General features: G+C 49.9%; 2 protein-coding genes across 10 annotated transcripts in view; both read right to left on the reverse strand.

The window, feature by feature from the left end:
* The window catches only part of ZNF76 (zinc finger protein 76), a 38080-nt gene extending 30646 nt beyond the window's left edge, over positions 1–7434 (reverse strand). The window contains exon 1 of one of the 5 annotated variants that reach the window (XM_079781008.1): positions 7229–7434. The gene's annotated coding sequence lies outside the window, so the exon portion shown is untranslated. Of the gene's footprint in view, positions 1–7114 lie in introns of all 5 variants that reach the window. The other 4 variants (XM_079781011.1, XM_079781007.1, XM_079781010.1 and 1 more) reach the window with 4 other exon arrangements.
* A 7357-nt stretch (positions 7435–14791) lies between these two features.
* SCUBE3 (signal peptide, CUB domain and EGF like domain containing 3) overlaps positions 14792–27740 on the reverse strand; it is a 36160-nt gene continuing 23211 nt past the window's right edge. For 4 of the 5 annotated variants that reach the window (XM_079781002.1, XM_079781000.1, XM_079781001.1 and 1 more), the window contains 15 exons: positions 27097–27219; positions 26496–26612; positions 25872–25997; positions 25467–25583; positions 25203–25307; positions 24793–24909; positions 24324–24482; positions 23904–24119; positions 23412–23573; positions 23039–23206; positions 22375–22536; positions 21753–21950; positions 21137–21289; positions 20934–21013; positions 14792–18827 (listed from right to left, as the gene is read on the reverse strand). In XM_079781002.1, coding sequence (XP_079637128.1) covers positions 18678–18827; positions 20934–21013; positions 21137–21289; positions 21753–21950; positions 22375–22536; positions 23039–23206; positions 23412–23573; positions 23904–24119; positions 24324–24482; positions 24793–24909; positions 25203–25307; positions 25467–25583; positions 25872–25997; positions 26496–26612; positions 27097–27219 — 2153 coding nt within the window. In that variant the 3' untranslated portion in view covers positions 14792–18677. The remainder of the gene's footprint in view (positions 18828–20933; positions 21014–21136; positions 21290–21752; positions 21951–22374; positions 22537–23038; positions 23207–23411; positions 23574–23903; positions 24120–24323; positions 24483–24792; positions 24910–25202; positions 25308–25466; positions 25584–25871; positions 25998–26495; positions 26613–27096; positions 27220–27740) is intronic. The other variant, XM_079781003.1, reaches the window with a different exon arrangement.

Genomic DNA, 27740 nt, shown 5'->3' on the forward strand with positions numbered 1-27740 from the left:
AACTGGGTCTCCTGGCCAGGGGGCCCCTCACTGTTTTTAAGGTCTCAGGACAGTACTTCCTAGGTTAAGAGGATGATCTCAGACCCAGAGAACTCTGGTCTCAGGTACCTCTGCCACACCCTCCACATCCAAGCCTCAGGCCAGTTCTACAATCTCCCGGGGCCCCCAGTGCCTCGGTTCCTAACTGCATGGGTCTCATGCTTTATCAAAATCCCAAAGCAGAGGGACTTCCAACAAACAGAGTCATGCCGTGAGTAACACCACCAAGCTAAAAAATTACACCTGGCTGCTCAGAGATGAAGCCTCTAGGAGGGCAAGCTTGGATGTGTACCCAGAGGCACTGAAGCAGCACTCCGACGTCCAGCTGAGACAGTAAGTGCTATGAGGCACTGAATGTCGCATCCAACACTGCAGCTCTTTCTGATGCTGAACTGCACTTCTACCAGCAAAACAAAGATGACTGCACAGCACAGTGAACTCCTCACACGTCACTCTCATTTCTACACCTTCACGACAGTGGCCAGGGCAAGAGGCATCTGCGGTTTTGTCAGTAGTTTAATGCCACCTGTTAAAGACAATGGCTTCCGCTGCACTTGGATTTGTGTCTCAGACACTCTTGTTTAGCTTGTCAGAGACTCTCTCTGCAATATAAACACTGACATCTAAATGACAGAGGGTAAACACGCGGAGCAACTGTGCTACCAGACGCAGTGAGGCGAGTAACCCTGCCATAGGTTTTCCTTAAACTTGACTCTTTGGGGGGGGGCGGGGAGGAGGAATAACACACTCCTATTTTCCATTATACTGCTTATAATTCAAGTCCCTGGAGAGCATGCATTTCAGCTCAATCAGCACCTAACAAAGAATGTGCCCACAGATACTAGGTCACATTGTGAACTGAGCTTTAGCTCAAATTTGAATTCTAAATCAGCGCCAGTTATTGTGAACTAAATCCAATGGAAACTCCCAAGACTTCCATGTACTCTAGAACTACAAGCTCCTTAAGAGAAGTTCCCAGCAGAGCAGCAAATGTTAAGTGACAGAATGAGGAGGAAAGGAACTGAGTCCCACCACCCTAGCTCTTCTCTAGCCCCAACTAGGATGACCAGTTTTCCCCACTTGGAATACTACCTTGCCTCAACTCTCTCCCACACCCAGGTCAATAACAAGGTTTCCATGGTTAACGTCACACCAGACAACAGACTCCAGCCCTTTCCCTCTGCACTTGGCAGTGAAGCTACACCAGGAGGCTTAAAGGCACGAATGCATCTTCTATGCCATCATAGCCCCTGGATCCAGCATAGCACCCAGCACAAGGTAGGTACTCTCTGTATATTACTGGAGGGAGGGAGGGAGGAGTTCTACTACCAATGCCACCACCTTATGTAGGGCTCAGCACAAAATAATCTCAAGCTTACAGATGTATTACCTTCTTTACTCTAAGCACTAATTCATCAACCCTAGTCTAAAGCAGTCATTTTGCAGATAAAGATACAGAGGCCAGAGCTGCAGAGGCGTCCCAAAGGATCACACCGCTCCACAGTGGCAGAGCCGGCCTCACACCTGAACCGCCTTCCCCGCCATACTCCTTCGTCTCTTCCCCAGCAATAGTGTTCTTTTAGTTCTCAGGAGAGCAGGAATTTACTCACGTCTAACATACTTGTAAATCCAGCTGCTTGGTCAATATCCCCATATAAAAAAAAACCCCTCAAACTTGACACGTTCAAAGGTGAATTCCTTATCTTCCCCTTCTCACAACCTCCTCCTCCCCCAGGCTCCCCGATTTTTACTAAGTGGGAACTCCATTCTTTAGTTGCTCAGGCCAAAAATGAGGGAGCCATCCTCAACTTCTCTATTTCTTTCACATGCAGCATCCACTCTATCAGCAAATCCTGTTGGCTCCTCTTTCAAAATATATATCCAGACTCCAACCACTTTTCACACTTGACTGTTTTACTTTGGGTCCAAGCCACCAACTTCTTTTGCCTGGACCATTGCGGTAGCCTCCTAACCAGTTTCCCTTCTCCCACTCTCGGCTCCTACACTTTTCAACGTAGCAGCCAGAATGATCCTTTATGTCAGTTATTGTCACTTACCTTCTAATGACTCCCACCTCACTCACAATTCACAATAAAATCCTGTGCCGATGAGGCCCAATGTTATCTGTCACTAACCCACTCCCATCCCTACATCTCCTGCTATGTTTCCTCTCTTACCCTACTACAGCCATACTCACTGGCATCCTCATGTTTCTCAAATATACTAGGCATACTCCTGCCTCAGGACCTTTGTACTAGCTATTCCCGCTGACTGGAATACATTTCCTCCACATATACTAGTACACTTGGCTCATTCCTTAACTTCATTCAGTTCTTTGCTCAAATGTTAGCTTTTTAGTGAGACCTTCTTTGACTACTCCATTTTAAATGTAATACTCTGACTCCTGGTATTCCCTATTTCCCTTCTCTGCTTAATTTTCTCAATATATACTTTCCTTATTTGTTTATTGTTTGTCTCTCCCTCATCCACTCCCCAAAAGGTGAGCTCTTTAATTACTGGAACTTTGTTTTATTTAGTGCTGTAACCCCAGGGAACAGTACCTGGCCTCTAGCTGATACCCACCAGACATTTGTAGAATGGATGAGTGAATAAATGAACATCGATACCTTTAGAATCTTCCAGTAATAGAAAGGCTTTAGACCAGAAGAACCTAGTTGAATCTGATCGCTCCCTCACCTCCCCCACTGCTTTACCTTCTTCTCGGTCCAGTCCAGTCCAGTCTATTACCATCAGAAGCTACACCTGGGCTGGGACTCACGGAAGGACCAGAGCCACAGGTGCTTGAGCCAGGATGTTACAATTCCCAGGCCATTAGGTACAGAATTCTGCAGGGTGCTAATTTTTGTATTTAGCATCCTGGTATCTCACAAACAGAAGAGGTCAAAGATAGGCCAGGACTAAAAATACTACCAACCTAGATAATGGTACTGACTCAGCAACAGCTCAGTTACTTTGAGGTGTTTTCCAAGGAACTGTGCTAAACTCTCACTTGTTCATCTAGCTGTCCTTCTTCTTTTTTTTTTTTAACAATTATGGATTTCAAACATGCACAACAGTAGAAAGAATAGTATAATGAACCCCATGAACGCATTACCCAACTTCAACAATTATCAACATTTTGTTAATTTGGTTTCTTCTATTCTGTCTCTGAAATCCCCACTAATATTTCATCTAGCTGTTTTTTTGTTTGTTTGTTTGTTTTTTAAGAACTGGTCTATGTATGACAGACCCTGGCCTTGTAACCACAGTATTCCAGAAAGTATGTCAACCCAATCGCTAATCTTACCAGAATACAGTAAAAAACAAGCACTTATACCATTCCCCCACTGGAGCAATGACTAAAAAAAAGAGATGTCTAAATTCCAGACTGTTAAAACAAGGGACTGCCCACTGTCACCTTTAGAAGGATTTGGGGAGAGGGCTGTCATAGCTACAAATGAATGTAGATGTAAGCTGTTTCTGTTTTTCACTTGTTTGTACTGATGTAAAATTTCGGAATGTGTTCATTCAACCCAGTATTTACTGACTACCTGAAAATATGAGGGACAGGATTTAGATGACAGAAGGTAAAGAAAACCCAGTCTCTCTTCTCAAAGAAATCATAGTGGGGGTGGGAGCCTGGGTGAGAATAATGCACAAATAACAAAGATACAAAGCAGAATAAGTACTGTGCCCTAAGAAAGATGAAATAAACCTAAGGCAAAAACTCTGTTTAATTTAATCCAGCCAGAGTAAACTAGGCAGTTTTGAGGGCAAGAGAATGGAGCAAGTGGTTGAACATTGATTGACCTATGCCCGGGTTGCGGGCTTGATCCCAGTGTTGCGGGGAGAGGGGGCAGGGGAGGCGGGCAGGAGGCAGCCTATAAATGTTTCTCTCTCATCATTGATGTTTCTATCTCTCTCTCCCTCTCCCTTCCACTCTGAAATCAATAAAAATACATTTTAAAAATAAACAAAAAACAAACCCATAGCCCCATCCGGTTTGGCTCAGTGGATAGAGCTCAGCCTGCGGACTGACGGGTTCCAGGTTTGATTCCGGCCAAGAGCACATACCTAGGCTGCAGGTTTGATCCCTAGCCCTGGTCAGGGCGCGTGCGGGAGGCAACCAACCAATGTGTCTCTCTCACATCAATGTTTCTCTCTCTGTCTTTCCCCTTCCCTTCCACTCTCTCTAAAAATCAATGGGAAAATATCCTTGGGTGAGGATTAACAAAAAAGTAAATAAAAAAAAATAAATAAACCCACGGAATTTGTAGACCCTGAGTTTACCCCTCCTTAACTCTGGGTTTTGCCTTCTGCTATATTTATTGCTGTAGAGTCAATAAGTACATTACAGGAGGCCTGGGAATTTGGTGACCCACAGAATAGACTTTTGGATGTGAATCTTGAAGGTCACATTTTGCTACTCACCAGTCTTCCGGTGGGAGAGGATAGGAAAGTCCTCCCAGGGCTTGGAAAACAATGGAGCTAATTCAATGCAGGCAGAAACTGACACTCAAAGCATTCTACCCCGAGGGCATATACAGCAAGCAGTTTCATAAACAGGATAGGGTCGTGGGAGTGGGTCAAGGACACAAGGTTAGATTGATTCAGAAGAATTTCGTTGCTATCTAAAGGACTCTGATCTTGGTGATCTATTATCAGAACTTTCCAGAGAATTGTGTAGTTCTTTGGACAAGCCAAAGAGGCCAATGGTTTGGACAGTGCTGTGTGTGAAGGAAGGAGAGAGCTGAGTGGCAGGGTCGTTCATGTGGTCCTGGAGTTAGATGCACAGGACAGAGGAAGAAGGCAGAGTTGGGATGGGAGAGAGGTTTATATTATAATCAATGTTATCAAACTTGGTGAGGTGAAGATAATTGGGAGAAAAGTAAGGGAAATGAAGAGGATACTGTGAGAAGGGACAGGGGCACAGGGAGAGGGAAAAGGTGATAGATGATTCGGGTTTGAAAAGGACATCACTGATGAAAATGAGGAAAGTGCCAGGAGATCCGGGAATGTGAGAGGCAGGATCTCACAGCTTATTGGACAGAGTGTAAAAAGGAGGATCTTAAGATGAAAGGGTTATAAGCTGGGTGAAGGCACTCACTATATGAGAGCTCATTACTAGTAGATGAAGGTTTTAGGTAAAGGATGTTGCTGAGGATGGCCGAAGGAATGCAGCTACAACACTAGAAGAGACTGAAATTAGGAAGAGATCATATGAGGAAAAACTGCTGGGCCAGAGGGCGTTAGAGTATATGAATTCCTGCAGGTAAGGAACTTAATAGGATGAGAGGATCTGGGATAAAATGCCAATGAGGTGGGAGACACTTTAGGGTGAAAAAATGAAGTGAGAAGGACTCGTAGGGTGAGATGACAACTGGACAAAGAATGAAGAGAGGTATTAAGGTGCAGGGGTCTCAGGGCATGTGGGGTCAAAAGTCATGAACAATGGGTTGAGGAAATCACAAAGCCATGGGGCAAAGGGTAACAGAAACCTTGGGTTTCGTGGAATAAGTTGGTATAGGGCTTAGGAATTATAAAATAAGAAACAAGGGGCTGAAGGTGACCTAGAAAATTAGGTAGGTTTGAGGGCTCGAGAGGTAACGGAGCAAATGGGCTTTGAAGACTGGGTTCCAATCCCAGCTGGGATACTTATCTGAGTTTCAGGTTCTTCATTTATTTAAAACCAACTCAAAACAAACAAAAATGGGAAATTGTGGTGGATATAATAACAACCATCTCATGAGGTTGTTGAAAGGTAAACATGGCCCAGGCAAGGTGCCAAGTGCTTTGGACACATTATCTCAGGCACTACTATTATCCTCACTAAACGAAAGTAGAGATGAGGGTTCAGAGAGGCTAAATGGTATGCCTGAGGTGCCATAGCTGAAGGGGCTACAGTCACACTAGAACTCCGGTCTCATCACATCAGTGCCTAGAGCTGAAGCATTCTGCTATGCTGCTTGGCAAGCACGTTAACTGCTGGGGCCTGATCAAGGGAAGTGGGTATGGACTATTCAGAGTGTAGGGGGTCAGGGGAGTGAGACAATAAGGACATGACGCAAGTGGACCCTGGGGTGAGGTTACAAGAGTACACTCCTAGGGAAGGGCACAAAAATGATTGCAAACGAGTATTATCTTGACAGAATTGCAGAATTTCACAGCTGGAAGTAAACTCTTGAGATCCTTTAACCCAACCTTATCACAATACAGAGGAGAAGCTGAGGTCCAGAGTGAAGAAGGGGCTTCTCCCAGGTTCCCAAAGCACAACCGCGGCAGAGCCAGGGACCACACACTCAATCCGGAATTCTTTTGACGCCTCCAACTACTACTACTTCATATTGATCTCCGTATCTTCCTGGCACCAGCCTGGTGCTAGGGCATTTTTAAGTCACGTGCTGATTGACGCTGGCGGGCTGGGTGCAGAGAGGGACGGCAGTGGGGGTGACTTTAGGATGAAGGGGGAACATGGAATGAAGAACATGAGGTAACAAGGCAAAGAAAGGCTGATCAGGTATTGAGGGTTTGTAGATGACTGGGTGGGAACCTACTGAAGTAGGCCTGAGCGTCACCAAGTTTGTGGGAGAACACGGTAGGAAGGGCGGGGTTACGGGACCAGTGGGGTCACTGAAAAGGCTTGCGGCCATCAAGGAGGGGCGTGGGGATCTCGGGTCGGGAGTCACTGAGTTGGTGGGAACCTGCGCAGAGCCGGGCAAGTTTCTAGGTTGTCAGAGTCAATGACTAAGAATTGAGGGTTACCTGGTGAGGTCTTAGGGTCAGTTGGTGGGGTGTGGGGCCACGGAGGTGGAAGCGGGCGCAGTCACGGGGTGGGGTTTGGGAGTCCTGGGGGAGGAGCAGCAGGCGGAATGAAGGGGAGGGATGGGGGCCGGGGGCCGGGGGCCGGGGACCAGGACCCGGGTGGGGGAAGGGTCCGGCCGCCGTCCAGCCGCCTGGCCGCCGGGCTAGGGCAGGAGGAAGGTGGGCACGACGGGCTCGGGACCTTCCCGGGGCCCTGCGCCCGCCCGGCCTCCCACCTGGGCACGGTGGACCCTCTCTTCCCAGAGCCACCAACCTGACAGCCCCCGAGGGCGACTCCGCCGACAGACCGCCATGCACCGGGCCCGGCCACCAGCGCCGGCCCCGCAACCCGCCTGCGCCATCGCCCGCCCGCCCGCGCGCAGCTTGCCTCGCGCGGTATCCAGGTTCCAGGGCCACCGCACTCTCCTCTCCTCTCGGCGCGCCTCTACCGGCCCCGGAACCCGCATGCAAAATACCGGGCACGTCCACCCCGAACCCCCGTCGCCGCGGCCGCCGTCCCAGTTATCCTGGTTCCCGGGCCCCTGCAGCCCGGGCGGCCGGGCTCTGAACCGTGCCCCTCGCCGCCCCGCCCCCGCCGGGGTGACGCACGGCCTCTGCCGGCGCCCGGGAGGGCGTGATGACGTCACGACGCCCCGATCCGCGCCGGGCAGGCTGCGGGCGGGCTGTCGCTATAGCAATGAGGAGCCGCCACCTGTCGCGCCCAGGGACTCGGTCCACCTGAGACTTGGCGGGAAGGGGAGGAGCGTCGCGGCCTGCGGGCTGGAAGGTGCGCTGGGGAGGCGGGCTCCGGAGGGGCAGCCTGTGAGCGGAGCGGTTTCCGCGGGGCCCACTGCCCGCGCGGGGGCCTCGGACCCGCGCCTCACGTCCCGAAGCGCTTCAGCGCGCTGTCCGCGGGCACAGCCTGCGCCTGCGAGCCGAGCCCCCACGGAAGCAGTTGCAGGTGCTGTGAGCTCCTTGCTGGAAAGGATGACATTGAGGAGCGTGAGGCACTCGCCCCTGATGGGCCCCTTGGGTCCTCTCACTCTCCTTCCCCCTTCGCCCCACCCCAGCCTCGAAACCAGCTACTCCCCCTGGAGCCAAGCTTGGGGTGAAGGAAACCGAGCCCTTTTACTACTTCCCCCCTCCCACGAGGGACAGGCTACGATTGGGGTATGCTCAGAAATCTAAGGGAACATTAACGGGGAGTAAGTTTTTGGTAAAAAAATTTTTTAAAATAAGTTAATAAGGAGAGGGGTTAGATAGGGAACTGGTAGAGGTTGCTTTTTAGGAGAGGAATTGAGTGCCTGGAGGAATGAGATGAGAAACTTTTCCATCTCCATCCTTTAGACTTTAACTAGTTTCTTTTGTCTCTACTCTCCTCCCCCCCCCAAAAAATACACCACAATTTCACTTAAAAAAATTGAAAGGGAAGTATTCAAGTACTGAGTTTGAGGCTTATGGTGGCTAAACATGCCAGTGGAGGCACTGACATCCCGTTCCTCTCCTCCCCTCTGAAGAACTTAACCAGAAAGCCCGCTCCTTCCATGTTAGACATTGCCTCTTCCCCATCTTTGTTTTGGCTCAGCATTTCCTGAGGCTGGACTGGGGCCACAGTTTCCTTAGGTTCTCAGTTTGGGTGGGCAGTGGGTAACAACTGATGGCTTATTCTTATACTACAGGCCCGGTGCACAAAATTCGTGCATGGGGGGGGGGTCCCCTCAGCCCAGCCTGCACCCTCTCCTAACTGCTCACTTGCCTGCGTGCCTGATCACCCCTAACTGCCCCCCTGCAGGTCTGGTCGCCCCCAACTGCCCCCCCAGACCTGGTTGCCCCCAACTGTCCCCTTCCCCCACTGGCCTGGTCGCCCCCAAATGGCCCCCCCACCCCGCCAGCCTGGTTGCCCCTTACTGCCACCCCCTGCCGTCCTGGTTGCCCCCAACTGCCCCCCCCCCCCCCCCCCCCCCCGCTGGCCTGGTCAACCCTAACTTTTCCCACCTGCTGGCCTGGTCACCCCCAACTGACCCTCTGTTGGCCTGGTTGCCCCCAACTACCCCCCCTGCCAGCCTGGTCGCCCCTTACTGCTCCCCTTGCTGGCCTGGTCGCCCCATGCAGCCTGTTTTCGTTCGTTTGGTCGTCCCTCACTAACCCCCTGCTGGCCTTGTCGCCCCACGCAGCCTGCTATTCAGTTATCTGTCCAGTTGTTTTGGCCATGACGGCCCCTGGCTTTTTATATATTAGGATAATAACTAGAGGCTCGGTGCACGAAAATAATAAACTGGAGGGGGGGTCCTTAAGCCCAGCCTGCACCCTCTCACAGTTTGGGACCCCTTGGGGGATGTCCGCCTGCCAGCTTAGGCCCCGGGGATCCCTCTTGCAGTCCAGGGCTCTCGCATTCCGGACTCCTCACTCCTTACCACCTGCCTGCAATGGAGGCAGGAGAGGCTCCCACCACCACTGCTGCGCTCGACAGCTGTGAACCCGGCTTCTGGCTGAGCAGCACTCCCCCTGTGGGAGTGCACTGACCACCAGGGGACAGCTCCTGCGTTGAGCGTCTGCCCCCTGGTGGTCAGTGCGCGTGATAGCGACTGGTCATTCCATAGTTCGGTCAATTTTCATATTAGGGTTTTATTATATAGGATGAGTAATGAGTCCTATATGTATCTCCTGTTGTATAAGTAAACAGCCTGACCACTACAGTGGAAATTTAGCAAGTTATTTTACATAGCTACACAGAGAATAAGTAGCTTGTCTTGTAGCATCAACTCCTGGTTAGAAATAGAGCAGGGAACAGAATTCAGGTTGTCCTAATTTGTCCTCCCACCACCTTTTTTCATAATAAAAAATGCATCTGTGCTTTCTCACATTCCTTGCAGATCCTAATGTGATTGGCTAATACCTTCTCCCATTACACAATTAACAGAAACTCTGGGAGCCCTGCCTGTGTGGCTCAGTTGGTTGGAGTGAGTCGTTCCCTACACCAAAAGATTTCGGGTTCGATTCCCACTCAGGGTACATACCTAGGTTTCAGGACAGTATGGGAGGAAACTGATTGATGTTCCTCATTTGGATGTGCCTCTCCCTCCTCCCCCCCTTTCTTCTCCCTCTCCCTCTCTAAGATCAATAAAAAACAAAACAAGCAAACAAACAAAAAACGACTCTAGGAAACCAGTGTCTGCATTTGAAGTAATGAGGTTCTGATGGTGGGCAATTTCAGGTACTTGGGAGAACTGGTGAGGAAAATACTTTGGAGTGGATGATTGAAGATCATTTCTAGCAGCTTCTGTTCTGCCTTTGGTCCCCACCCCTGCAATATGCCGTATAGAGTAGCGATCTTCAGAGTTTTTTTTAAAGATAGACTCCATAAAAGAATTTTAAAGAACTGTGTACCCCATTATTCATTTTTAAGTTGATATCTATATTTTCCATCATAAATTTAAATCCTTGTAGAGGGTATTTCTGACTTGCTGTAAGTTTTGACATTTTAAACTAAAACCATTACATCATTCTTAAATGTATCCACTGGACTCCAAATACTCTAGATATATGATGCCCATCAACACCCATTAAAAAATATACAAACAAGCTCCCTTTTAACAGAAATTTTATAGTTTTTCCTTTCTTCTTGAACTCCCAATTTCATTTTCTTCCCCTACAGAACTTTATCCTAATTAGTACATTTGTATGCTTTAAAGTCTTTTATTGATCACTGTCACACTTTACAACAAAAATGAGTGTAAATTTAAGTTTATAGCCTGTGACCATGGGCTTTAATTGTTAACATTTCTTCTGAATTGAATTGCCATTATAGTTATGACTAGTGCACAGTTTATTAAGCAACATAAATATATTATACATTTTTATAACTTGTGAAACCTAAAAAGTACAATTTTTATTGAAAATATATCTCTTAATGAGAAATATGGTGTTTCTCTTGAATTCTCAATTCTCTACCTGTTTTTTATTTTTATAGACGTAAATGCTGAGAAACCTTGTTCTCATAGTAATTGGGAAAGGAAGAGATATGTTACAATGATATTCCTCGAGTCTGAACTACTTCCGAATCACATGCCAACAATCACAAAGTGTCCTATTACCAAGTACTATAACCAAGTACTATCAAATAGAGTCTTCCTTTAATTTTATTAAAAGCAAAGAATTGGAAACCACTGAATCTGCAAAAGGATTTGTTACCTATTCATTGGAGTCTCAGTTATCTACACTAATAAAAGAGAAACATGCAAATTGACCATCACTCTGCTATACCCACCAGCCAATCAGGAGCAAGTATGCAAATTAACCCAACAAAGATGGCGGCGGCCACGGAGCTGGAGTGAGCAGGAGGCTTGGGTTGCCCCCAGCAATGGAGGAAGCCAAGCTTCCTGCCCGCCCTGGGCCCTGGCCTCCGCTCAAGGCTACAAAGTTTCAATTATAGAAGATAAATAAATCCCAGATACCTGATTCCAGCCAGCCCTGGCCTCCGCTCAAGGAGGCGCTAAAAAAAAAGAAAAAAAGGAGGGGCTGAGAGCCTGGATCGCCGGGGGGCTTGGCCAGCCTGCAGACAGCCATCAGCCCCTCACTCAGGCTGGCCAGGCACCCCAGCGGGGACCCCAACCCTGAAGGGGGTGTGGCCAGCTTGAAAACAGCCCTCAGCCCCTCACCCAGGCTGGCCACCCCCCCCCCAGCGGGGACCCTCACCCCATGGGGTCATGGCTGGCCTGCAAACCACCACAGGCCCCTCGCTCAGGCCGCCCCACGCCCCAAGGGAACCCCCTCCCTGATCCAGGACACCCTTCAGGGCAAACCAGCTGGCCCCCACCCGTGCACCAGGCCTCTATACTAATAAAAGGGTAATATGCTAATTAGACTGGGAGACCTTCCAGACATTCTTCTGGACAAAGCCATGGTGGCGGGGCCTAGGTAGAGGCGGTTAGAGGCCAAGAAGGGAGGGCAGTTGTGGGTGATCAGGCCAGGATGGGACGGCAGTTGTGGGTGATCAGGCTGGTGGGGGGCAGGGCCATTGGGGGTAAGCAGACCAGCAGGGTGGCCAGTTGGGGGCGAGCAGGCCGTCAGTGGGGTTCAGTTGGAGGTGATCAGGACAGCCGGTGGGGGGCAGTTTGGAGTGAGCAGGCCAGCAGGAGGGCAGTTGGGGACAAGCAGGACAGTGGGGAGGGGAGGTGGGGGCGAGTAGGCCAGCAGGGGGGGCAGTTGGGGGTGAGCAGGCCGGCAGGGGAGGCAGTTGGGGGTGAGTACACTGGCACAGGGGGGCAGTTGAGGGTGATCAGGCCGGCGGGGGGGCAATTGGGGGCGAGCAGGCAGGTGGCGGGGGGCAGTTGGGGGCAAGCAGGCTGGCAGGCAGGCAGGTGAGTGGTTAGGAGCCAGCAGTCCCAGATTGCGAGAGGGATGTCTGACTGCCAGTTTAGGCCCGATCCCTGTAAACGGGCAGTAGGACATCCTTTGAGGGGTGCCAGATTGGAGAGGGTGCAGGCTGGGCTGAGGGACACCCCCCTCCCTGTGCACGAATTTCGTGCACCAGGCCTCTAGTAGTCTTATAAAAATGAGTATTAATTATGTTGTCTTTTCACTCAGAGGCACCTCATTAAATTGGATATTAATTTTCATACTCTGTTGCCAACACTATTTTTTGATAATTTTTAACCACATCATTATGTGTGCATATATTTCTTTAAATATTGAAATGCAGCCTGATCAGTGTGGCTCACTGGTTAAGCATCAACCTATGCACCAGGAGGTCACCAGTTCGATTCCCTGTCAGGGCACATGCTCAGGTTGGGGGCTGATCCCCAGCAGGGGCATGCAGGAGGCAGCTGATCCATGTTGATGTTTCTCTTTCATCAATGTTTCTATCTTTCTCTCCTTTTCCCTTCCTCTCTAAAATCAATAAAACATATTTTTAAAAAATATAGAAGTGCAGGTTTACTTCAATATGGAAAATACTGCCATTTGTGGAATTAGCAAAACCAGACTTCATTTAAAACTACTAGCCTATATGGTAATCAGCCAAATCAGATTTACTTTTTTTCAGGAACAAGTTTGACTTTATTCTTCAATTTAAATAAATATGTTAATGTTCATTTTAAAGAATATGATAAAACAACTGGGAAATAAATTACTAATTGTACTTTATAAAATTGATGGCTAAAAATAATGTTTAAATTATATAGATCTAATATTATTATTATTATTATTATTAGTTAAGCCTCACCCAAGGATATTTTTTCCATTGATTTTTAGAGAGAGTGGAAGGCAGGGAGGGAGTGGGGGAGAGAGAGAAGCAGAAACATTGCTGTGAGAGAGGCACATCATTTGGCTGCCTCCCACATGCACACACCCAACCGGGACTGGGGATCCAATCTGCAACCCAGGTACATGCCTTTAATTGGTAATCCAACCCTTGACACTTCAATGTGGGGCCTGTGCTGTAACCACTGTCCCAATTAGGCCAGGGCTATAGATCTAATATTAATATTATAAAAAAGTTTTTATAAACACAAGATAATACTGTTTCTCATTATATAATATGGAATAATGCCATATAGCTAAATCCATCAGTTAATTTATTAAGTGTAAGTAGGTTAGAAGGCATATTATCTCCCTGGCAAATGTGGGTATGTGCTTGTGTGGAACTCTGACTTAGGCTTTTGGGAACAATTAATATATCGTGTATAAAAATCAGAAATAACTCCAATAATTTTGTTAGACTTCATGATCAAACTTTTTCTTATATATTAATAAAAATTATGGATTAAACAGCTAACAACTACTTTCACTTTTACAAGTAGAAGGTAGAAAATAGTAAACGTAAGTTGAAATATATAAGAGGACTGATTATAATGGGAATATTTTGATATAAAAGGAAAACACCCCTCCCTCCTATTTCCCAGGTTTTTACACTCTGGCCATGCACTAAGATTCAGTGTGGGTGAGGAATAGGCCTTTCTTTTGTAAAAGTAGGACAAGGACTATGATGAAAGAGGAGATAGAATGGAAATGTGCGTGAATATGCCAGCTGGCTCTCAAACAGATTAGTTTTAGGGAAGATTTCTTATAGAAGTTGAGGATCTGGAAATTCATTCCCTTAAAACTCTCTTCAGATTGAGTTCCTTGCCTTGGAAAGTCTTCATGTACCCCATTTTAAAGACTGCTTGATATTAGCAGATCCATACTCCACCGGCTCTGGACTATACATTATTCTGGGACATCATTGCAAGTGTCCTAGGTAGAAGAGGGAAGACTTGGTGTTTTTGTAATATAAGAAGATTAAGAGACAAGTCAGAGAATGGCCCCAAGTTGGTGGCCCCAAATTTCATGTCGGGGAATTATAAAATTGCAACAATTAAGATTTACCTGTCATCTGAACCTAGAATTTGGGACTATTCATTTATGAGATTGGAGATTGCTCTCCCATGCCCTGTAGTAATGGTGGTAAAATTTCATAATTCTATTTGATGGCGTAGAATGTACTGCATAAAAAGCACAACCTTGGATGAATCTCATCGCTGGTACTTCACCACAGGTGGGGCATCTTAACTAGGGAGGTGTCTGAGCCACTTATGGCCCTGGCCAGATTTTGGGAACTGTATTGTGATGAGGAGGAACACTATCCTAATTTCCCCCTGCTCCCTAGCTCCCCCTTGGGGGCTAATTTTTAGTACTGCTTTTAAAAATAGACAGAAGGGACAAGCCTTTTCAAATTCTAAACCATTAGGAATAAGGTGGAGAAATGAAAATTTGGGTAAGGGCAGAAACCAGAAGACACTTTGTTTCCTCAAAGCTTTTTCCAGCTCTAGGATAAGCTACTGAGATGGAGGAAAAGATGCCAGGCGAGGAGTTTCATTAAGTATTTTAATAATAATAATAATAAAAAAGGACAATACAAAATCCAAACATTTCTTTTTACAAGTTCAGATACATTTTTTCTCCAAGTGCAAAATATTCTATGAACTGCATCATTTACTGTTTATTGTTGATTGTGTAAGAGATACTTATTATATCGGCAGCAGTGGAAGGCAGATATAAATACAATATTTTGAGATTTCTTCTGCATGGAATAAAGAAAGCCTCCCATGTGATAATGGTTATTCTGAAACTTCAGTTCAATTCACAGAAATGAATAAAGTTTTCAGTTTGTCCATACTACCATAGTCTGTGTTTGTCTAGATAGGCTGGTAACAGAACTGGGGATTCTATTCCCTGTAATCATATGTTTTCTTAAAGGGTTACTAGTCCAAATAATGGCCCACGGACAGGATGTACTACAATTTAAAGACATCCTTGTGTTGTTTGCTTCCACTTTTTTCTTACCGTGCTTAAGAAGTCAAGCAGATCAACACTATTTCCTGCTTATGGTCAGTTATCCTTTGTCTCCCTTCCTAGTTTGAGCCTCGTATATTGAGGTTAAGCAGCAAATACACAAGTTTGAATGCTCCATAACATTTTCTGTCATTTTGAGATATGACCTCCTAATCCATTCCAGAATCACCATAAATATGCATATGGAGAACATTCTCGAATATAAAAAGTTTCATTAGTACCAAAAATCAGGACTGTATTACTGAACTTTCAGCAACAAATATGAGCCTCCACCAAACTAAACCAGTCCTGGGGAAGTCAGGGCAGTCACAGCTCAATGTCAGCCTCTGGGCACTTGTAGGCCTAGGGCAGGTGGCAGCTCACGACCAGACTGATCATTTCTTTCCTGACTCAGTTCCCTCAGGGTTAGGGAAGGGGCTGGTCCAATACAGAAAGAGGGAGGCAGAGAAGTAAAAGGGATTACATGTTGCTGAGGCTATAAGTGCCTTTCTGATATGCATTACTTGATGCTCAGAACCCCTGCAGAAATGGCTTCCCATTCCAAACTCAGATCAGGGCAGGTTTTGTACTAAGAGAAATGAAGCCTTATAGTACTGTGGCCCTGTGAACACCCATCCTGCAGAGTGGCCTCTGGGCTGATTCATGAAGGCTTCCCATTTACACCGTCTTTCCACTTCCCCAGTCCTCCTTTTCTGTCTGACCTGTAAAGGCCTAGAGAGTCCCTGAGTGTTGACTCCTGATTCAGTCTACTTAGTTTCATGCCCCAGGGCTGGCTTCCAGAGGTTCAGTGAACAGCTTTGTCTGGGTTCTTACCCCTTGCCCCCCAAATTGGACAACCTAAATTAAACTTGGTGGACATTAGCAGGACTTCACCTGCTCTCCAAGATCTGCCTTGACATCAGTTAAGAAGCCTCGTGGCCTATACTTTCCAAACTGTGGACATCATTTGCAGGTCCCAGAAACCATGGAATAAACGATTGGAGGAAGTGTGTTTGTCTATGTATGGGGTGACAGGAAAGGAAGAGTGCAAGAAGCCAGACCCTGAAGGCATAATTTGGGAAGCTCTCCGGCTAGCTTTCTAAGAGAGATGCAAATGGTAGGAAGAGAGGAATCAGAACATTATCCTAGCTTCTGGCGGAGAACGAGGATGGTCAAAGTTAATAAAAAATCAGTTTTTATGGCATACCCCAGGAAGTATGGATTAACTGACCATTTCCCTGCTTGGAGGCAGCCATTGTAGATCTTTATAGTGACACCGTCTTTGATCCAGAGAGACGAAGGGAGCCAGACACTCCACCCCTAAGAGCCATGGTGTTGGCTAGTGGATGTGAGGGGATATAGCTGTGACATTGGCTACATCCTCCTTAAGGCTGTTTGGATAGTAAATGCTACTGATTGGGGAAAGGGGGTGGAGGTCAGGCTTCTTTACTTAGTGTTGAGTCTCCTGGGGGAGCAGTAGCCTAGAACAGTCACTTGGAAATAAACACGATGAGTCAATTGGTAGCCTTTGATTGACGAGGACCACAGCTTTCGGGGGATGAGAAGGAACAAATGGAAAATAATTTTACAGGCAGCAGTGGACTGAAGGTGGAGTGTGCAGGATCTAGGCTTACGCATGGACTTCTTCCTTTTGAAAAGCAGTAACTGAGGCAACTAGGCTTGAAGTCAACTCAGAGAGGGAATGGCCAAGTTCAGGCAAACAACTTCATGCCTGGATACCTGTCCTATTCTTGGCTTCCTCAGCCTTGTCTCTGGCCTCAGGCCCCTTGGTCAGCCCATCCCCAGGGGGTTTGTCCTGGTCCTCTTCCATGTGCACGCCAAGGGAAAACAGGAGGAAGGCATGGAAAAGATGGAGGTTTCCCTCTTGGGGTAGAGAATCACTGACCAATTCCATCAGCTTCTACAATCATGAGGTCCATACTGAATCATGGAGAGGCACAGGGATAGCAGGATTGGTTTAGCAAACACAGGTCCCTCTCCTTCCTGCTCCATAAAGTCCCCAGAATTACTGTCCTACACATCAGGTGCCTCGGAGTTACAGCCCTGGGTTACCCACACCAAGAGCTCAGGAGGTCTGGATGGCCACTGGGTGAGGAGTACAGACAGATCAGATGCTCCAGCACTCAAAGTTCATGAGATTCAAAGCCTTTTTCTTCACTCCAAATATATACTCTTCTGTTGTGGGCAGCTATAAATAGGGTTGCTCTAACACAGGAGAAAGAAACAACCAAAAAATAAAACCAGAAAACAAAAACCCCTCCCTCTAGACAAATAGACTCAAAATGATTGCACTTATTAGATGTAGACAGGGTGGGCAGAAAGCTTGCCAAGTGCACACACATTCCTCTTGCTGCCCATAGCCTGGGGCCAGAGGTAGGTGGCTCTGGGCTGGCTGCAGAGTGGGGTCCTCTTTGGCGGAGCCCACAAGCCATCTGAGGCTACAAGGGAAAGCTGAATCTGGGGTCAGGCCCAGGCTGGCTTCTGCTTAGCAGCCACACTTCTTTAAGGACAACACTTAGCAAGGGGAGTAGGGCTCCCCCAGGGAGCACTCGGATCAGGGTGAGGGGATGGCTGGGCCAGGGAAGATAAGAAAAGGGATTAGGGTTTGAGGCTGGCTTCCAGTTGTTCTGTAGTCTAGTCCTTTAGATGATGCAATTTCTTTGCTTTTTTTTTTTTCTGCTTTTTTTCTTTTTCTTGGTGATGCTATAGAACCTGGTTTCTGTCCTGCAGAGCTATATATATATATAGTCTTTCTCATGGGGAGTGACAGCAGCACTTTCCACATGGTAATGCCTGCTGCTCTTCCTCACTCGGCTGGTGTCCACTGGCCCAGTGGTGTGGGCCTGTTGTAAGCCCTCATGGATTGGACCCAAGCGGACATGGCGGAAGTGGAGGAGCTGTCTAGACCCAGAAGCCGCTGTGTGGGCGGCCCAGAGCTCGAACCACGTGCCCCAGAGGACCAGTGCTAGCATTAAGCCTGTAAGTCGAAGGCTTCTTTGGCAGAACCTTGGGCTGTTAGAGTCACCTCGGGGGGCCAACTGGGGGGCCCAGCCAGGGGACATTTTGGTTCCTGACTAGTAAGGCACAACCTTATAATGGCAGAAGCCCCTCTTCTCCCTCCCCATTCCCCAGTAGACCCACTTCTTTCTTGGGCCTCTAGTATTCTAAGCTGAAGGGGTGAGGGATGTGAGCTGGTAAAATGGGCAGTGTGGCTGGGGAGGGGAGGGGTACTGTTCCTGTACCCCTCAGGGGGAATACAGCCAGTACTAAATGGTTTTTCCAGGGAGGATGCAGGAAAAGGAAAAACAGGAGAGAGGTAAAAGAGAAAGAGGCAGAGAGACAAGGAAAGGAAACTAGAGCGACAGAAAGGGAGAGTTCTTGGTCTATATAGTGATTTTTTTTCTCTAAAGGAGAGGAGAGAGTTCCTTATCTGGGGGTGGGGGCTGCCGGCTCTGAGGGCTAAGGAATCTGGGGTCTTGAAAACCTGGGTCTTGGGCATAGGGGCACTATTTGTAGGGCCTCAGGAAGCTGGACACTTTGGAGCGGAGCAGCTTGATGAAGGATTTTGGCAGCATCTCCTTGTGCTTCTCTGTGTACTTGAAGTAGTTCTGGGGATGAGCCAGCACCTCAAAGAAGGCCTTGATGAGCTTCTTGTCCTGCAAAGATGGCAGGTGGCAAAGTGAGTGTCAGCAGGGGAAAGAGGGATCCCGCCTCAACTCAGCAGCAGCCCCTCTTGCTGTCTAACAGGCCTACACAGAGGTGAGCTGGATCCCCATCCCCACTCCCTATTCCTCCTTTAGAATCTACAGCTCAGTCAGTGGCAGCCCCAGCCTTCCATTGCTCAGTCCTTGAAGCCATCCTTGACTCCTCTATTTTGCTCACAACCACAGCAAGTCCTGTTGATTCTACCTTCAAAATATATCCAGTCTGACCACTTCTCACTGTCTCCACAGCTAGCACCCTGTCTAAGCACCATCATCTCTCACTTGGACTATTGCAAGAGCTTCCTAACTGGTCACCATGCTTCTACCTACCCTGTGCTTCTACAGACTATTCTTCCCCAGAGTGACTTTTTAAAAACGTTTAATTAGGTCATGTCCATTCAAAACACTTCTCTGCTTCTTTTCACTCAGTAAAGCCGAGTCCCTTGCATGGCCCATTCGTTGAATGTGATCCGTGCCCTGTTCTCTCTCCTCCAGCCTCTCAAATTTTCCTTATTTTGCTGACCACACTGGCCTTCTCAAAGTTCTTGAACATGCCACACTGCTCCCATGCTCCGGAGCTTGGAACATTCCTCTCCTGATCGTCTGATAGGCAGTCCTTTACCTCATTCAGGTCTCTTCTCAGAGGCCTTCCCTGAGCACCCTGGCAACGTGATGTGTGGAGAGCCTAGTAGGTGCCAGGCACTGTGCCTCAGGACTCAGATCCTCCAGCTTCTAGGTTGGGTGCTTTCCACTGCATCAGCAGATTTTTAAAATAAGACATGGGGCTTTCAGCCTTTCATCCCCACTTTAATCAAAACGGCTCGACTACTTCATGCATTAGAGTTCCATAGCTCATCTGAAATAAGGGTTCAGATGCTTTAAAAAATGTGTTGTTGTTTTTTTGTTTTGTTTTGTTTTTTGTTAATCCTCACCCAAGGATATTGTTCCATTGATTTTTAGGGAGAGTGGAAAAGAGAGGGAAAGACAGAGAGAAACATTGATGTGAGAGAAACACATCGATTGGTTGCTTCCTGCACGAGCCCCGACCAGGGCCCAGGCTGGGAAGGAGCCTGCAACCTAGGTACGTACCCTTGACCAGAATCAAACCTAAGACCCTTTGGTCCACAGGCCAACAGGCTCTATCCACTGAGCCAAACCAGCTAGGCTAAAAAATGTTTTAAAAGCATTTCTGAAATGATATTCTTTGCAGTCTGCAAGTTCTAGAAGATTTTAGTTATCATGTCCATTATTTTGATGATAATACAAAAATTATTAACAGAGACAAACCTTTTTAAAATTAATAATTTATGAAGGACTGTGACTAGGATTATAGTTTCTTAAGTAAGATTTTCTCAAACTGGGATCCACATGACCCAGGTGTCTAGTTGTTTCTTCAATGCTGAAAACATTTCTTTTCCCTTAAAAGAGGTCTTTACTGAATTAACTCTGAGAAATGCTGTGCCAATTTGCTTTTCTGTGGGAGTAAGGGAAGGAAGGGACTTAAGCAAAAGCATCTTTCTATACCTAATTTTCCCTAGATTAAAATATATATATATATATTATTGATTTCAGAGAGGAAGGGAGAGAGAGAAACATCACTGATGAGAGAGAATTATTGATTGGCTACCTCTTGCACGCCCCCTACTGGGGATCGAGCCTGCAACCTGGGCATGTGCCCTGACTGGGAATCAAACCCTGACCTTCTGGTTCATAGGTCGGTCCTTAATCACTGAGCCATACTGGCCAGACCCTAGATTTTTTTTATGGAAGAGTTAGGTGACATTACATCTCATCTTCCCTTTGTCTTCCCCCAAGGTGTGGGTAATACTATAGTCAGGTGGGCTTAGACTCAAATTTCAGCTTAACCTCTGGGCAACTTGCATAATTCCCCGTGCCTCATATTTCTAATTTATAAAGTGGGAATGATGAAAGTACCTAATTCACAGAGCGATTGTATCAAATGAGAATATTCATGTAAGCGCATTAGCATATTGTCTGCTCATGGTTACATACATGTTGATTAAATGTTGGCTATTGTTGTTATTTATATTCACTTGCCTTTAAAATCTCCTGGTGGTTTTCAGATGCATAGAGCCGACCATCTCGCACAATGTCTTCTACTAGCTGCTCATAGTCCTCTGCAAAGTCAATCAAGGGGAAGAGCTTAGGGGTGGGAACCCTTCTGTTCCCCTTGCTGCCCCCCCAGGCCCTTGAGCCTCCCCTTTCTCAGCCACCTCCCTGGCTCTCCTGCCCTGGCTCACCATCGTAGGTAACATAGGGGATCTGGAAGCCACGGGCACTGTTGGCCTCGCTTGTCTTGAAGTTGATCCAGAGCTTCCTGGAGCGGGCTGTGAAGGCGATGGGGCGCTCGTAGGTCTGGCAGGTCTCGTAGGTGGTAATGGAGGAGGGGGAGGCTGGGAAGGCAAGCAGCATGTCAGGGGAGCAGCAGGGCATGCTACCCACGCCCTCCGGAGTGAGGGCTGTGGGAGGAGGAGTCATGCTGAGAGGCGTCACCTGTGCATGCACCGCCCCCACCCCCATACATATATTGTCTCCCACCCCCCTGAGCTTGTTCCACAACTCCTCTCTGACATCCTGGCACTCACAAAGTGGAAGAAATGTGACATTTAAATGAATGGAACAGCAAAAATGCTGGAGGACGGTGGCACCTGTAACACTACTGGAGTTCTAGTCCCAGTGCTGCCTTTCTTAACCGCTTTCCGCCAACCATGAGCTCCATTGCTGTTTTCCTTTGTTAGCGTCTCTCCTCCCACGGCCTCCCTCGCCACCGCCCCAATTCTCCCTGCACCAGTTCTCTCTTTCCCTCCCAACCAGATTCGGACTGCCCTTCCCTGGCCCAGCTCTGCAGCCACCCACAGTTCTTTCTCATGACGAGGACGTCCCCACACTCGTCCTCAGATGGCAGGAAGATCTCGGGTACCACGATAAGAATCTTGCGCTTGGGCGGGGGGTTGATATTCCAGACGCACTCCACGCCAGCTGGGTAGTTGCCTGGGTAGTTGGGGGACTCGATATAGCCAGTGAACTCACCCAGCTCCCCACCACACTGACGATCTGTAGCCATGGGCAGTGGATAGAGCAAGAAAGAGAAGTGAAGTCAGTGGGGAAATGGGTTGGGGAAAATGAAGAGCTCTGAAGTGGAAATCAGACACATGTAGGTAGCTAGCCACCTTCTTAGCTCATCATCCATCCTCCAGGTTCTGGGGCCACCTTCCCTCCTGCTCTTTGAGTACCTTCTTATCTCACCTCACCTGTCTTTGCCTCCCCATTACCTGTCTCCAGGGAGAGGGTGCTACAGGGCCCATCCCAGCAACTGGTCTTGAGCCTGAGTGAGTTGGGGAGAGACAGAGGGTGGGACGTCCCTGCCCATCCACGCCCCAGGCCCGCTCCCTGTTGGTTTACTCCCACCTTGCTTCTTCCTGTGCCCACTGCTCCCGGCCCCTCTAACCCCTTTTCTGCAGCCTGGCCTGCCACATACTCTTGCACTGGGCTACACTGGTGGAGCCGTCGAAGTCAGTGCTTGTGTTTCCTGGACAGCGGGTACAGAAGTTCTGACGGAAGTCAGGCTGATAGGATCCCATGGCACAGCGGATGCAGCGATGGATACTGGTGTTGTAGTAGTGCCCAGGGGAGCACTGGACTGCAGGCGAGGGGGAGAGGTAGCAGTTAAGGTGGCAGGCAAGTGGGAGTTCTGGGACATGGGGTGGGCAGGACACATCCATCCTGGAGAATCAGGAGACTGAAGACACCACAGTTTCTCCCAGAGTCCCAACCTTTCCTAGTCATGCCAGAGTTCACGGCAGGGAAAGCAAGCTTGACAGTGGTCGGCTACAGTGCCAATCCTTTTCTTTCAGGCACTGAGCAGTGCTCAACCTGCACCGAAACTCGTTTGTAGTGTTGGGGAGACTGTGCTACCAGTTTTCCAAAGCAGAAGGGTAACTGTTATTATTTATTCCCCAATTCCCAGGCTTGTGGCTGTGGTGGGTCAGGATGGGGCCTAGGAGCAGGATGGTGTGGTTGGTCGGGCAGCTGGGCCTTTCTTAGTTTGGGGAAGATGGTGGAGCAACAAACATGGGTCTACTCTGGAGGCTTGGAGAGTTTGGGGTAGGGGAGTTTCCTGCTGGGGTGAGGAGCCCACTCACCTTTGGTGTCACAGTCTTGGAAGGAGATGGCCCCCTCGTGCTTGGTGGTGAGACCCCCGCCACACGGAAAGCACAGAGTCCGTCCCGCTTCAGGTTGGTAGGTGCCACGTGGACATGGCTGGCAGGGCTTGAACCCATCTACAGAGTGTTGGCCAGGTGAGCACTGACCTGCAATGAACCAAGGGCCCAACTCTGATGGGGGTGGTCCTGGCCATCCCTTTGGGGTCACCCAGTCTCAGGGGACAGAGGCACACAAACAGGATGTTGACTAGGAGAGTAGCCTGGAGCCTGGGCCTGCCCTTGGGAAATCCCATGCCCATGGGCATCCCAGTGCCCACCCTACCCCACTCTGCATTGTTTGTTCCCCTGGCACCTGCACATGTGGTGACGTTGGTGGCTCCAAGAGGCCCGTGGGCATCACTCCCAGGGCAAAGGTCGCAGGAGAGCTGCCCTTCTCTCTCCTGGAAGGTGCCCGCTGGGCATGGCACACACTGCTCCGTCTGGCCGTGGTAATACGTTCCCTGCGGGCAGCTGACTGAGGGAGAGTCGGCTGTGCTAGCCACCCACCCCCCTATTTCCCACCACCCAGGCCTGGGACTCCCCTTCCCGCTCCCCCAGATTTAAGGAGAACCTCTGTCTGGAAACAGAATTCTGCGTGGAAGAATCGGGGGCCAAAGCCATGTGCAGGGGGGTTGGTGGCCCCACCTGTTGTCCTAGATTTCAGGACCAGGGAGGGGCAGGAGGGTCTTGGCTGCCTCACAACTTGAGAGATGCAACTGAGGCCATGATGTGTTCTGCTCTGAGCCAGGCCCCAGATGGCTCTTTCTGTTCCCATGCTCCCCTGCGTCCCAGCAAGCTCCCTTACCACACTTGGCCCCCGCGCGGTGCTGCCCAGGCCTACAGGCCTCCACCAGCTCAGCTCGCTCCCCAGCTACCGGGCCCGGTTTGTGGGCCAGCTCATAGTCCAGGCCTGCCAGGCGCAGGAGAAAGCGGTCCTGGTTGATGGACTTCCTAAGCATCTTCAGGGACCCTTTCAGCCGCCGTTCCATCCGCTGTCGGAGGCAGGGCAGCCCACAGCTGGCTGTGGCAGGTGGTGGTATGAGCCAGAGGAGGAAGAGAGGGAAGTGGCTGTGAGCAGTAGGGAAAGAGCAAAGCTAGGGGCCACAGGTGAGAGGACTGGCTCCTGGGCTTGGCATTCGGCGGGGTCTGCTGTTGAGACCTGTGGTTTCCCTACCTCTGCCCTCCCTTCCCGCCCTCCTCCCTCCAGCAGTGCTCCCAGTCCCACCTGTGGTTTCTTCGGCTCTGACCTCTGCCTCCAGTTCTAGGGTGAGCCGAGTGACTTCCTTGCCTGGAGGGGTCCGGGCCCTGCGGCCCTTGCCCTTCCGAGAGGAGTCACACTTGAGGTGGATGAAGGTGACCTGGCAGTCGGAGCAGGACGCAGCGCCTGGGGGAAGGCCTTGTCAGCCCAGGGCACCTCCTGGGGTGGGGAAGTTCTCTCTCCAGCTCTCACCCTCCAGCCCAAGCTGACACTCCCCCCCAGATCTCTGACTGCCTCTGCCTCCCTTCTCTTTCACTTGGTGTGGAGAATGTCCTGGGACTGCCTCGGCCTCTATGCCTACATCTGCTCTTGCCCCTGCTCTTTCTAGAGTTCAGGGTCCAGTGGGTTTTGGGCGATCTCACTAAGCAGAAGAGTTGAGGGGTGGGAAGGGTTTGATGGCCAGACAACCTATTGGAGTGGGGTCCCCAGTCCAAACCTGGCCCCAGGATTCTGCTGGCCTCCTCCATTTTGCCTTTGTTGCGCAGGTGCAAACGGCATTTGGCGTCCTTGATCTTGAAGGAGGCCCGCTGTTTAACCGCCAGCACTGCAGCCTCTAGAGGGATGGGAGAAGCTCAGCAGAGCCCGGGAGCCCTGGGGGTGGGGTGAATGCTGCTGTGGGGACGTTGAGAAGCTGGGCAGTAAGCCAGGGCTTGGCTGGAGGAGAGGGATTACAAAAGCCAAGGCAACCAGATGTTAGGGGAAGAGGGAGAAGGCAGCTGGGCTGGAGAATTACAGAGCAAAGAACGGGGATCCAGGAAAAAGTAAGGGCGGGGGTTAATGAAGACGAGAAACCGGGGTCAATAAGCAAGAGTGTGGGGTGGGAACAGGCCTTAGGCTGGTGCTCACCATGGCAGTGGTTGGTATTTGTGCTGTTCCCGGTGTGGCCCGCTCGGGCTGGAGCGGCCCTGGGGCTGGGGGTGCCACAGCTCACCGTGAAGCCGTTTTCCGACTCTGAGAGAAGGGGGCTGTCACAGCTCTGACCTGCCCCCCCCCACCCTCACCGGTTGGACATCTCTAAGGGCAGCAGAGTTGCTGCCTGAACAGCCAGTCTTCCTTCCCACCGCCACCCTGCCCCCCCGCCCCGGCCCTCCAGCAACCTCTCCTATGTACCTGGCAAAAACCGGGCCCGGGAGGGGCAGGTCAGGGCACAGGTGTCCTTCTTGCCAGCGCGGTTGCAGCTGAGCATAGCTTTCGAGGCACCAGGACTGCTCTGACACTTCACAGGCTCTAGGAAGGGAGAGAAGCCTGAGGAGGAGCGGGCCTGCTGTCCTCACCCTCTCCCTCAGCTGGGTGGTGTGGAGGAAGAGAATCAGCTACGTGCAGAATTGTAATTGTAACTTACACACAGACTGATAAAGGAATGACAGGGTTATTTACTGGAACCGTCATGTGTCTAACAAGTAGCTACACTCTCCACCCCTATTACTACCTCACTTTCCTCAACATGGAATGCTTTGCTTTCCAGAACCCCTGAAATGGTAGTGCCAGCTGCGGCCAGCAGAGGGCGATGCCCACCTGTGCAATCCTTGCCATTCCAGTGCAGTCGGCCCTGGCCTGCTGGGCAGGTACACTGGTAGCTGCCAGGAGTGTTGATACAGCCAAAGCGGCAGCCTCCCCGGTTGATGCTGCACTCATCCACATCTGCGGGGAGGAGCAGGGAGTCACCGACCAACATTGGTGGGGGAGGAGAAGGAGCCAGGGAGTGCGCAGTGGGTAAGGACCTTTGGTTAGCGTTCCAGGCATTTCAGGGTGACTACCGGTCTGAGAAGAGGTCAAACCTAAGACCGCCTTTCTTTATCTCTGTCCACAGTCAAAAGAATGATTGAGAAGGGGCCAAGGGGACGAGCTTTTAAAAGCCTTCCACTGCTACCTACAGCGGGGCTGGAATTGGGAGCCAAGGATAGGAGTCAGGGGAAAGTGATGGGGATGGGAGACAGACATTTTGGAGGCAGGATGCCAGTCCCTGATACCTGATTCCCAGTTGTCTTAATTCCTCCCATTTCATCATGATGGATGCAGACCTGGCACGTGTACCTGGGGATTTGCCCAGAGCCACAAGCCAACTCAGGGGCTTGTTCAGTTGAACCGTGAGGGGGTGAGAGGGGCCTGGTAGCTGAGGGTCCACATTTGCTGGCTTACCCCCACAGTGGGTGACACCATACAGCAGGTAGCCATGATGGCAGAGGCACTGGAAGCTTCCCGGTGTGTTAACACATATGTGGTCACAGGTTCGATCAAAGGAACACTCATCTATATCTGGAAGAGCAAGGATTCAAGCCAGAGTCTGTCTTGGGGGACTTGGCCCGGGGACCCCTTGCTCAGGTGAACGGCCCAAGTGAGAGGCCTTGGCTCTCTCCTTAAATTGAAAGCCCCGACTTATGGCCCAGCGCTAGACTCAGCGATTCAGCAATGCTCCCCGTCCCGTGCCCCTCCGCTTGGATCCCTGGAGTCAGGAACTGCGAGCCCGGATGCCTCTGGATCAGGGCCACTATGTGTGGTTAGGCAGGTCAGACCCTACCCAGGATATGAATTGGGGTGAAACCCATCCCTCACTCTGCCGAGCCATGCACCCAGCGTAGAGCTGGGCCGTCAAGAAGGCGCACATTTGCTAATTTGCAGCACGGCACTGCTTGCAGAAAGTCTCCACGGTGTCTGTTGACTTTCTCAGGCTCTGGCCTGCTTGAAACTCGCCACCCCAAGAACCTGTCCAGGGCTTTCTCCTTGGCCCAAGTCTACTCACCCTGGCAGTTCCTCTCATTGATGAGAAGCTTATAGCCCTTCTTGCAGCTGCATTCAAAGCTGCCCACCGTGTTGCGGCAAATGTGGTCACAGCCACCATTGTTCAAGCGGCACTCGTCTATGTCTGGGGAAGCAGGACAAAGGAGAGAAAACCAAAGGGAATGCTGAAGGCTGGGGACAAACAAGGATACAGGATCACGCCCTCCCTCACGGCCAGCATCACGGAGAGCCCTGAGCCTGTCCCCTCTGACTCTCCCATTTCTTCCCTGTTCAGGGGATTGTCTGTGCTGTTAGCAACACCTTTCCTCAGGCTGAGTTCTCTAAGGGGACGCAGGGGAGCCAGGTCAGGCCATGGGTAGCTGCCTGGAGCAGGAAGTGGGTGGGCTTTTGACCAACAGGGCTAGTCCATGCCCTTCACTCTGCTGCTGGTGGCCCTTCTCCAAACGGCTGGAGGATGGGGTTTATTCTTTTCCGCCCCCGCTCCCCTCCCTCGCCTGCCACAGGCGCCCAGCAGGGTGGGTGAGGAGATGGCACAGAGACGTGGATAGTCAAAGGGACAGGTCTTCAGAGGGGAAAAGCCAGCGAGGGAGGCTGGGTAGCTGATGGGGGAGGGGAGAGGGCCAGGCAGGGGCTGGACTGGGAGAG

The sequence above is a fragment of the Cnephaeus nilssonii genome (genome assembly GCF_951640355.1).
Source record: "Cnephaeus nilssonii genome assembly, chromosome: 9".
NCBI classification, from domain to species: Eukaryota; Metazoa; Chordata; class Mammalia; order Chiroptera; family Vespertilionidae; genus Cnephaeus; species Cnephaeus nilssonii.